Source organism: Mastacembelus armatus, chromosome 7, assembly GCF_900324485.2.
Source record: "Mastacembelus armatus chromosome 7, fMasArm1.2, whole genome shotgun sequence".
Taxonomy (NCBI): domain Eukaryota; kingdom Metazoa; phylum Chordata; class Actinopteri; order Synbranchiformes; family Mastacembelidae; genus Mastacembelus; species Mastacembelus armatus.
The window spans coordinates 14,559,727-14,571,007 of NC_046639.1; the positions used below are offsets into that span (position 1 = coordinate 14,559,727).

Here is an 11,281-nt window from a genome sequence, read left to right on the forward strand (position 1 = left end):
GAGAGAGACACATGTAGTGACATAAGTCACGTCTCATTTTGGAGGCTGCGTAATGACGCAGCTTATAGTGTTGAATTGCAACAGAATGAGCGACCTCTGATGATTGTTCTCATGTGCTAATATGTGCTAACAATGTTCTGTTACATTTGTTTACTTGATCAAAATATCATACAACGTCGGGAGATGTGGCGGGGGGGGGGGGGGGGGGATCTGATCTGAAGGTGCTGTAATGACTATAGGTTGTTGTCTTGTTCAGGGTGTTCTTGTGGGAGTCGGTACGTCGCTTATTGGTGGGACTCGCCGTGAAACTTGCCAAAATACTCACTATCACTCTCCAAATCCTGAAGCAGAATGATGCATGTCATATAGCTGGTATGGCACCAAACCACTCAAATCTGTCAAACCTGTCAAGCTGTCATTGCCTCAGAATGCATTGAAACGCCATGAGTCAATGACACACACTGAAAGACTATGAGCCAATGAAAAGCTTTGAAACATTTTGAAGCAATGAAGCGCGAAGCGAAACTTCGAACGTCATCGCTGTTTTCACGTTTTATGCCCTTGTGTTTCCATGCCTTGATTCCCTGTATTCATGCTCATGTTTCCCTGTGTCTGGTGCGTCTCCTTAAATGTGTGTGACCCAGACCCTTCATGCCCTGTTAACCTTGTGTCCATGTTCCTGCTCCCTGTGTAGTTTGGTGTGTCTCCCTGGAAGTGTGTGACCCCAACTATCTCATGCCCTGTTTCCCTGTGTGTCTGGTGCGTCTCCTTAAATGTGTGTGACCCAGACCCTCATGCCTTGTTAGCCTTGTGGCTTTGTTCCTGCTCCCTGTGTAGTCTGGTGTGTCTCCCTGGAAGTGCGTGACCCCGACTATCTCATGCCCTGTTTCCCTGTGTTCATGCTCATGTTTCCCTGTGTGTCTGGTGCGTCTCCTTAAATGTGTGTGACCCAGACCCTCATGCCTCATTCCCTGGTGTCCATGTCTTTGTCCCGTATTCATGTTTGATATCCATGTGTTTCCCTGCCTTGATCTGTCCCTGGTTAGCAAAGTGTCTGTATCTTGTTTTGTTGGCCTAGTTCAGTTAAATAAAGTCTTGTTTTGAACCGTGAGTACCAGAGCGGGCGCATCTTTGATCCAAAAATTCATAATAGTTTCTCGAAACCTGACAGTACAACCTGGCCACAGATTGAAACGGACCACGCCCTTTTTTCACCTTTCTGGTACAATTTTGCACAGTAGTTTTTTTTTTTATCACCACGCCTCCTGTACTAAGTTTTTTTTAGCTAGACCCAGAAGTTTTTTTTTTTTTACCACCATGTACTCTCCATGCCACAGTCAAACCCACCGACAGACCATGCAACAACTCCGTGCTTGTCCTCCGTTAGCCAAAGCCGTGGACTGTTTGCGATGGGGAACCTTTCTCACCAGTCCCGTTCCCACCTCGCCACGTACACAACCGCATCACGCCCAAGCCTCGGACCAAGTAGACATCCTCACCTGGTTCTCCAGCCAAGCCCGGAAGTACGACCCTAGGTACGCCATGGGGTCGTTTGTGGACGATCCGCTTGACAGCGAGTACTCCTCCGATGACTCCTTGGATGACCCTGCCACATACACTCCCATAGTGCATTTTGGAGGGCACCATTTCGATGATCCTGGTCCTTGGGGTCCACCAGCATCACATCCCACGTCCAGATGCCGAAATCGCCGCCGTTCCAGGCAGCAGGCCCCGGTGCAGCCTGCAAAGCACCAGCCACAGTCTTCAGCCCCACAGTCTTCGCCTGTTTCCCGGAGAACCGTTGTGTCCGAACCCGCCTTCGTCTGGGATCCCCACCGAAATCCCTACCGTAGAACCCGTCTGGCAATCAGGTCTGGGGGCCTACCTCGAAGAAACTTGACTCAAAAACAGCACCCAGTTCCACAGCACCCAGTTCCAAGTCACCACCACCGAGATCCCTCTCATGCCCACACAGCTACAAGAGCAGGCGCATTCTCCAGCACTGCCGCAACCTTCAGTACCTCCAGTGCCGCCTCGCCGGTCACCGCCTCCAGTGCCGCCTCGCCAGTCACCGTCTCAACCAGTCCCGTCTCATCCAGTCCCGTCTCATCCAGCGCCACCTCGGCGGTCTGCATTAGAACCGCCTGAGCCCACAGAATGGCCGGAACCTCCTGAGCCCACAGAATGGCCGGAACCTCCTGAGCCCACAGAATGGCCGGAACCTCCTGAGCCCACAGAATGGCCAGAACCACCACTTCCAGAGCTCCCAGAATTCCCAGGCCTGTCTGAGTCTCTCCAGTCACCACTGCAGTCGACCGAGCCTATGGAAGATCGCCAGAGCCTTCACAGCCGTCTCAGCTGCCAGAACCACCGGACTGGCCTGAACCATCAGGGCCACCAGAATGGCCAGAGCCACCGGACTGGTCCGAACCACCAGGGCCGTCAGAATGGCTGGATCCTCTTTAGCTTCCAGAGTTTCCGGACCCGCCTCAGTTTCTTCAGTGTCCGGATCCGCCTCAGCTTCTTCAGTGTCCGGATCCGCCTCAGCTTCTTCAGTGTCTGGATCCGCCTCAGCTTCAGCTTCCAGATCTGCCTCAGCTTCAGCTTCCAGATCCGCCTCAGCTTCAGCTTCCAGGTCCGCCGCCGCTTCTTCAGTGTCCAGATCCACTGCCGCTACCTGAGTATCCTGAGTATCCTGAGTGCCTTGAGCCTCGGCAGTGGCAGCTACCACAGTTCCCTGAGCCACCGCCACAGCTATGGGAGCCTCCTGAGCCGTAGCAGCAGCAGCTACTTCAGCCGCAGCAGCTACCGGAGCTTCCTGACCCGCAGCAGCAGCTACAGCTGCCCAAATCTCCACAGTCTCCACAAGACCGGCCTCGGACCCTCGCCCGCCGGAGAGGCCGCCCGCTGGAGCGGCCCCGGACCCACGCCCACCGGAGAGGCCACCCGCCGGAGAGGCCGCCCACCGGAGCGGCCCCGGACCCACGCCCGCCAGAGAGGCCGCCTGCCGGAGCGGCCCCAGGCCCACGCCCGCCGGGGAGGCCGCCCGCCGGAGAGGCCGCCCGCCGGAGAGGCCGCCCGCCAGAGCGGTCCCGGACCCACGCCCGCCGGAGAGGCCGCCCGCCAGAGCGGTTTCGGACCTTTGCTCTCTGGAGCAACTCCCTGATATCAAGTTTGTTTTGCCCTGCCAGCCCGCCCTCTGGAGCCCTCCTCCTGGGACCCCCACTGCCCACCCAGTTGGTGTGATTGGACGGTATTTGAAGGCCGTCAGGGGCCGGCCTTTTAAGGCAAAATGCAAAGGCAAATTTATTTGTATAGCACCATTCATACACTACGCAATTCAAAGTGCCTTACGGGGGGGGGTACTGTCAGGATCCGTATCTTTTGACTTCCTGTTTCTTTTATTTTGTAGGATCCTGACAGGAACTGGTTTTTGTTTATTCTGTTCCCTTTACGTTGACCCAATTAGTTCATTGTTTTCACCTGCACCTCGTTTTCTCCCCATGCCTTTTTATACACCTGTTTGCCTTTTGTTCTTTGCCAGGTTGTCTGTTTTGACACTGTTTGTGAGTTAAGCCACTGTTCTGTTAATGCAGGGTTTTGAGTGCTGCCAGTTTTCGTTTCTGAGCATATTGCGACACTTGTGTTTTCTTTTGGATTTTTGTTCATGGACTACCTTTTGTTTTCCCCAGGTTTTAAGTTAAGTATTTTTGCCTCCTTTTCCTTATTAGTTTTCTGGTCCTTTTCCCATGTCCTCTGTTCATGTGTCTTTGTCTCGTGTCATGTTTCATGTTTTATGCCCTTGTGTTTCCATGCCTTGATTCCCTGTATTCATGCTCATGTTTCCCTGGGTGTCTGGTGTGTCTCCTTAAATGTGTGTGACCCAGAACCTTCATGCCCTGTTAACCTTGTGTCCATGTTCCTGCTCCCTGTGTAGTCTGGTGTGTCTCCCTGGAAGTGTGTGACCCTGACTACCTCATGCCCTGTTTCCCTGTGTTCATGCTCATGTTTCCCTGTGTGTCTGGTGCGTCTCCTTAAATCTGTATGACCCAGACCCTCATGCCTTGTTAGCCTTGTGGCTATGTTCCTGCTCGCTGTGTGTCCGGTGCATCTCCTTTAGTGTGTGTGACCCAGACCCTCACGCCTCGTTCCCTGGTGTCCATGTCTTTGTCCCGTGTTCATGTCTGATATCCATGTGTTTCCCTGCCTTAATCTGTCCCTGGTTAGCAAAGTGTCTGTATCTTGTTTTGTTGGCCTAGTTCAGTTAAATAAAGTCTTGTTTTGAACCGTGAGTACCAGAGCGGGCGCATCTTTGGTCCAAAAATTCATAATAGTTTCCCGAAACCTGACAGAATCATGGAGTGGAATAACAGCTGAAAGGTGCCACACGTTGGTTGACTCCATGCCACATAGATGTGAAGCAGTTATAAAAAACTCTGGTCATACAACTAAATATTAGTTTAGTGATTCACAGGATTGCTAAATCCTAGAATATATGTATGTATTATACATATAAATTGCGAAATATACATATTTCGCAATGACCAGTTCCATGATCATAATTTCAGAAGCTACACTGATTGCGTAGTGTAGTTTATAACCAAAAGGTTAACTAGCTACATGTTAAATTGTGTTTTTATTTCAAGTTAAAAGCATGTGACACTTCATTAAACATTTTTCAGGGGGCACAAACAGCACGCAGCCAAGTTTCCATATAGCTTCCCTTTTTGCACTAAACTCCTTTTAGGCTATCTGGTTTCTCTACCACGTCGACCAGCAGCAAAAAATGTTTCAAACTCCACTTAATTTTCTTTTTCGTTGTTAGTTTCACAAAACGTTGCTACTGGTGTTTTAAGATTTTATACTGTGTGGTTGGGGTATTATTCATTCCTACTACACTGCTGGAATTGTGGTCCCATTTCAATAGGGATCAACTGTAAAATCCTAAAAGGTACACACTCCGGTACAGAAGGTGGCGGTATGAACCTTCAGAAAGAGAAGAAGACGGAGGAGGCGCAGGAAGAGTCATTGCGTCATTAACAGGCGGCCGTAGTGGGAGTTTGATTAAAGAATTATCAGTTAGGACAGTGAGTAAATGTTTTCTACGAACTGATTGTTTATTACTCTGGTAGTGTCATAGTATCCTGCTTACACAGAGAAGAGGCTAATAAATGCTGTCTGTTAGGCCTTTGTCTTAGTTAGCTAGCTAACTGGTTTACTTAGCCAACGTTAACGCTTTAGCATTACTGTTCACCATGCCACTTCCGTGCCCTGTCCTTGTGTATTACTGTGCTTTGGTTACGTTATTTAATGTTTTTGCCTGTGAATATATCCCTCTGACTGTGGATGTTTTCTATTGTAGTTACCAGGCAGCGTGTCACCATGACGCAGAGAAAGAGGCTTTCTAACACACAGAACACCCCACAGAGCAGAGTAAGTGTTCATCTAGCGTTACATCCTAAATATGTTTACGCTGTAGATATACGTTTACGCACAATAAATACTGGTTTCTGTATGAAGGCTGCTGTAATTTCAACCTGGCTGAGACTGTGTAGTGTCACCAAATCCATTCCACGCATTAACAGGCTCCTGTTGCTTATGCTGGACCACTACAGCAGATACAATGCAGTACAAAACAACCTGCTCGTTAAATAATCTTTTGTTTTATTTTGATTAATCTGAAACACAATGTGTTTATTGTGGAAACCGTGTAAGAAGGCGTCCTGTTTAGTTTTTGCCAAACCAGGACACAAGCCAAGCTTTCTTTTCTCATTAATTCGCATATAGCCTCAAACACAATCCGTTTCATATGTGTTCAGCTTGTTGTAACTGTTTGGTTTAGGAGTCCTTCTGAGTGAATGGAAACATAGAAAGTCCATCCAAGTGATGACACAAAAAGATGGACAATGAGTGACTTTCATACTTATAGGCAATTTAGAGTCAACATTTAACCTAACCCAAAATTATTCTGTTTTTCTTTTTATATACAGTGGCTATATTGATATTACCCATTCAAAACATTGCTATTTTTCTTTCACTTGTGTGTTGTAAAATTCATTGAGTAAATAAAGTAAAACTGAAACCACTGAAACTGAAAAACAGGCTGCACAGAGAGTTGAATCTTAGGGGAAGATTGTACTTCTCTAAAACTGAGGGCCTCTCCAGCTTGCTGTATACTGCTTTTCCTCATATGTGCTCTTTTACTATTTTCAGGAAATTATTGGAAAGTTTCTGACCCATACAATAAAACAAATGCCAAAACTTGAACACTTCCTGTCAAATTCATTTGTATCATTGAGCAAACCGAACTGGAAACACCAGCTCATGGTTTCTGTTCATGACTATGACAGTGGCTTTATATTAGACTATTTTAACAATAATCTCAACCCATGTAGAGACAACATGGCACCCTAGTGGCTGAGGAAGAGGATGATGACCCAACCTTCACTCAGCCAAGTTCATCACAGGTTCAGAGAGGGCTGGAGAGATTCACCCCTGCACAGGTTGACCAAAAGGTAAGAAACCAACAGAAATCCAGACAGAACATGTAATAAATGATAAATTAAGTCACTTTCAATCATTTCTTTTCACACTCTGTCATGTAGACAGCTGAGGTAGTGCAATACTTCTTGATGAAGGACCAAAAGAAGATTCCCATACGCCGAGCAGGTACAGCACTAATAAAGCATATTGTACATTTGAGGCTGCTAAAGGTCTACTGAATGTGTGATGAATCATCATGCTACAATGTACATGGGGGGGGGGGGGGAAGGATAAAAGCAGAGATACTGAAAGTCACAAACTCACTTAATTCATCTGTGCTGCTCTCATTTATAAGTTGCACCTGACTATAAGTCACTTTTAGCAAAAACAGCCTTGTTGAACAAAAAAAAAACATAAGTTGCTTCGGTGTATAAGTCGCATTTATTATACAAATTATAGTCTAAATTAGCCTGAACTAGACTACTTGATAAAACTTTTGTAAATATACACATAAGTCACTTCGCTCTATAAGTCAAGACATGCTCGAGGAGTAACAAAAAAAGTGCCACTTATAGTCTGGACAATATGGTAGTTTTGACCATAGTCACATTGGCACATTTGATGAAAAATCTCAAAAGAACAGTTTGTCAAGCCTTCCGTAATGAGGTGGGTACTAGTAAATATGTTTTGTAACAGTACACTAGCTTGCAAATGTGTTTGGTTTCATGTTATATTGTCATTGGGTTCCTTCTAAGTAGAGGTGAGAGGTGAGAATTATGAATCTCAATACAAAGTCTAAAATTCAATGTTTTCGATTTGTTAAATAGAAATTTTGAACTATTTTTCTTAGATGTACTAAGTGCACTGTTTCAGCAGAACATGCAATATTAAGTAAGGCTAATAAGGGCCAAAACATACCCGTGATAGAATTTGAGAAATACTGGCCATTTAAAAAAAAAAAAAAAAAAAAGTCACACAGAAAACCTTGTTTTATAAGGAGAGTGGTCAGATAGTCTCTTTAGTAATTTCAGTTGTCTTTATGATTTTAAAAAAGGCAGGCATGTTATATTTTCCAAAGAAATGTCCAATATTTTTGAAATTGTGCATGGGCTATGTACATTTTTGAGCACAACTGTACTCCACAAAAGTATGCATAAGCAAATAACAATGCCTGGCCCACCATGTTTCACCGTTCAGTGTGTACTCTTAATGACTTGAAGTGATCAAGCTCAGTCCAGATGAGGCAAATTTTTGTTTGAAAGGAAAGCAGTGATAATTGAGTGGAGTTATTTTGAGTACATAAATGATAAAACTGACCAAATGTAAAGGATTAGATGTAATCCCCAGTGTAAGTATGGGACATTCAGATATTGTGGAAGTATGTCAAAAATATCTGATAATGCCAGATGACTTCCCTCTTTGTTTTAAAGCTCTAAATCAGTCCTCAATGAATTTTTGTTCCTATGCAATAGAAGTCCACAGTTTTTGATAGATGGTAGATGATTTGACCATCTTTCTCAATTGTCAGCTTTCATCAATGACCCCAAATTACAGTTTAAAGGGCCTTTAAGACACACCAATAAGTAAAATGTGTAGTCTGAAAAACAGTTTATCATCTTTGTCTTTTCAGGGCTTGTGAAAGATGTGGTTAAAGAGTACAGAAACATATACCCTGAGATCATGAAGAGGGCAGAGCGTCTTTTTGACCAGGTTTTGCTCAGTCACAGAGGATAAGTGGCAAACATCAGCTAAACATAATATTAAAGAAATATATTTAAACTTTAAACTTGCAACAATATTTCTCCTTCCCTCTCTGTCGAACAGGTTTTTGGCCTAAAGCTGGTTGAAATTGACAAAAAAAATCACATGTACATACTCATCAATAAGTTGGAGACAGTTGAGGGATCCTCACCAATTAAGTGAGTATCCCTAGCCATCAAATTTTATTATTGTTAAGAGTATTTAACCGTATTGCCTTGTTTCCTATTAAACATGTCACCATTTATATAAAATTAAATAAAAGTTTGTTTTCCTCGTCTTTAGTACTCCCACCAGCCCTAAGATGGGTCTGCTGTTTGTGATCCTGAGTATTATTTTCATGAAAGGAGGTGTTGTCAGAGAAAGTGAGTCACTCTATTGCACTTTCTGAGTAAGACTCACTATATTCTGTATTAGTCAATTTCCCATATTTTCTGTCCCATAAATACCTGGTTTTATTTTTTTCTAGACCTCATTTGGAATACTCTGAAGAAACTCCGTGTTGACCCTGGGTAAAGGAAGATTTTTGTGTGTAGCTTGCATCTAGAACTTGCTATATTGATGATTTTTAATGTGTCTTGTTTCTGTACGTTCTCTGTTATGTGTAGAGAGAAACATGAGGAGTTTGGTGATGTGAAGAGGGTGGTCACAGATGAGTTTGTGCGTCAGAGGTAAGAACAGTTACTGGCCAGTGTTCATTTTGGTCATGCTACAGTATTGTTTTGAATTCAAGGTTGAATGATCTTACCTTTCATCCTGTATTTCTTCTTACATCTGTATTTTACCAGCCCTGTACCTTTCATTCAAATGCATGCACTGAAAAAGCTTTCCTGCTGAAATGTTCTAGAAGAGTGAATAATGCACATGTAGTATTACAGAAACTTTTTTTTTTCACCCCTCAGCTTTATTTCTTCTTTTGGCCTTATGTGCTGTAACTGGGTTTCTTAAGTGTTTAAAATGCATTTGCATGACAATGATCACTGTGACTACCCTGGCTTTACAGTTCTGACTTTAAGATCTTCAGCCAGGTAATAGCTCAGTCATGTAATAATGTTGATCTTTGATCAGAAGGTCATGGGTTCAAGACTTGTTGTGATCACTGTGTATTACACTGTAGTGGTGTGTTCAGAGCCAGTGTCTGTCAGACCATAGACTCTGGTTTATACCATACCACAGAGCAGCAGGAGAGTGGAAGAAGCCAGACCACTACAGAAGTGTGGCTGCCTACCACTCACTCCAAACATTACATTCCAATTTGTATCATCTTATCTTAATTACAGCTTTCAATTCCACACTTTAAAATCAGAATTGGGTGAAACCCTAATTTTAGTTGATACCAGACAGTTGTCATCTTATATTTCCAATATTTTCTGTTTTGCCCTTTAGCTTCAGTTACTTTGGAGATTTTGCCGTAATAAATTGGAAGTATTTCATCAGAAATTTCTCCTTTAATGCAATTAGTACTTCCAATTTAAACTCCTTTAAATTCTACATAAAAATCATGGTGATATACTTTGAATTTAATCACTCAATATATGCAGTAACATTTCACCTTCTGCTCAAAAGTAAGTTTCAGTCAGATGTCAAATTTTTGGGTGAACAAAGGTAAAGGAACTCTCCATTCCTCTGATAGGAAAATGGGCAGACAGGCATTTGCAAAGAGACGAGAGCACCTTGATGATTACGCAGTGCAGACTTTTTTCTGAAAGCTGACATTTTAGCACCAGTGTTCCTTCTGTGCACTCAGCATTATCTCTAGCCTGGCTGTGCATCATGTAGCAACCAGCTCCGTTTCCCTCTCGTTACTTCCAAAGATCCATAGATGAGTTCCAAGCAGTATTCTCCAAAGTGGCTAACAAAACATACACTGACTGTGTGCTGGAAAATGCTCATAATCACAAAAGTGGCCAATCCCTGTTAGCACAGCATGTTTAATAATCTAGTAGTTGTAGCAATCTGTTCAGAGCTTTGGATCTATGGTACTGTATATAGTAGTGCATAGTGATCTGTGCTGATAGTTTTGTGTCTTATGTGCATTATCATAGTTGCTATCTGCTGCTTCACACTGGAATGTGCTATGCGCCATGTTAGCTCCTCAGAATTACAAAAAGCAAAAACATGTGAAGAGCTCATTTTCCTAGAGTCATGTGATGTGTTCAACATCTTCACTGACCAGAGACCTTCAGTTTATGGTAGTTTAAAATGGAGAAAAATCACATCGTCCCAAGGTAGAAGCTGAAGATATTTGACAGTTTTTGCTAACAATGACAAGCCTCAAATTTAATTTGTAGGAAAGAGAGAAGTGTAGCAGTTGCATATGTAGTAGTTCGTATCTCTAGGATACTTTGCTTTATTTAGCAGTTAACTTTTGGGTGCAGAAGCATGTTTAATATTTGGCTACAACTGATAAGCTTACTGTTATGTATGTAGGTATCTGGAATATGTGCGAATCCCTCACACAGAACCAGTTGAGCATGAATTCCACTGGGGTCAGCGTGCTGAGGAGGAAGTGTCTAAAGCCAAAATCCTCGAGTTTATGGGTCAAGTAAGTGTCTGTATGTTTTTCAGTAAATTCTTTACATGAAGAGTATTGTATGTGAGTTTAGTTAATAAACTGAATATTTATGACTTATGATGATTTTGTTTGATCTCAGCTTCACGAGCAGGACCCTCAGAGCTGGAGTCAACAGTACAGAGAAGCCCACTCCACCCCCAGCTCATCCCAGGCCAGCACCAGGAGCCAGCAGAGATAATCTTTTGGCTTCATTTTGTTTATTCTGGCTATGAAGGGAGAATGAGTCAGTGCCATGTATTCTTTTTGAATATGTCTTGTGAGGAACTTTTCTGAAACCGTACATAAAAATCTTAGTTATTGCATATCAGACAGTTTTTCAGAACTGTTGAGCTCTCTTAAACTCTGAATTTTTAATGTCACACAGACAATTTATCAAGCATTGATATTCATTTTATTGTCCAGACTCTTCTGGTAACAGGTATTTGTTCAAGTTTAGAAAATAAAATCTTCTAACAGACTCAACAT

General features: G+C 43.4%; 1 protein-coding gene across 1 annotated transcript; it reads left to right on the top strand.

Moving 5' to 3' along the window:
* The first annotated feature begins 4,993 nt into the window (after nucleotides 1–4,993).
* Nucleotides 4,994–11,278, top strand: ndnl2 (necdin-like 2). Its single transcript, XM_026333716.1, has 11 exons — nucleotides 4,994–5,087; nucleotides 5,363–5,433; nucleotides 6,396–6,515; nucleotides 6,606–6,669; nucleotides 8,114–8,193; nucleotides 8,308–8,402; nucleotides 8,527–8,606; nucleotides 8,711–8,753; nucleotides 8,850–8,912; nucleotides 10,672–10,786; nucleotides 10,896–11,278. The coding sequence occupies exons 2-11, from the start codon at nucleotides 5,383–5,385 to the stop codon at nucleotides 10,992–10,994; spliced, it is 810 nt and encodes a 269-aa protein (XP_026189501.1). The 5' UTR covers nucleotides 4,994–5,087; nucleotides 5,363–5,382; the 3' UTR covers nucleotides 10,995–11,278.
* The last annotated feature ends 3 nt before the right edge of the window (nucleotides 11,279–11,281 follow it).

Bases quoted from the DNA above. Each gene is read 5' to 3' on its own strand.
- ndnl2 (XM_026333716.1), top strand. From the start codon at position 5,383: ATGACGCAGAGAAAGAGGCTTTCTAACACACAGAACACCCCACAGAGC. The intron at 8,754-8,849 runs GTAAAGGAAGAT...TGTTATGTGTAG, and splicing joins AAACTCCGTGTTGACCCTGG to AGAGAAACATGAGGAGTTTG. The intron at 10,787-10,895 runs GTAAGTGTCTGT...GTTTGATCTCAG, and splicing joins TCCTCGAGTTTATGGGTCAA to CTTCACGAGCAGGACCCTCA.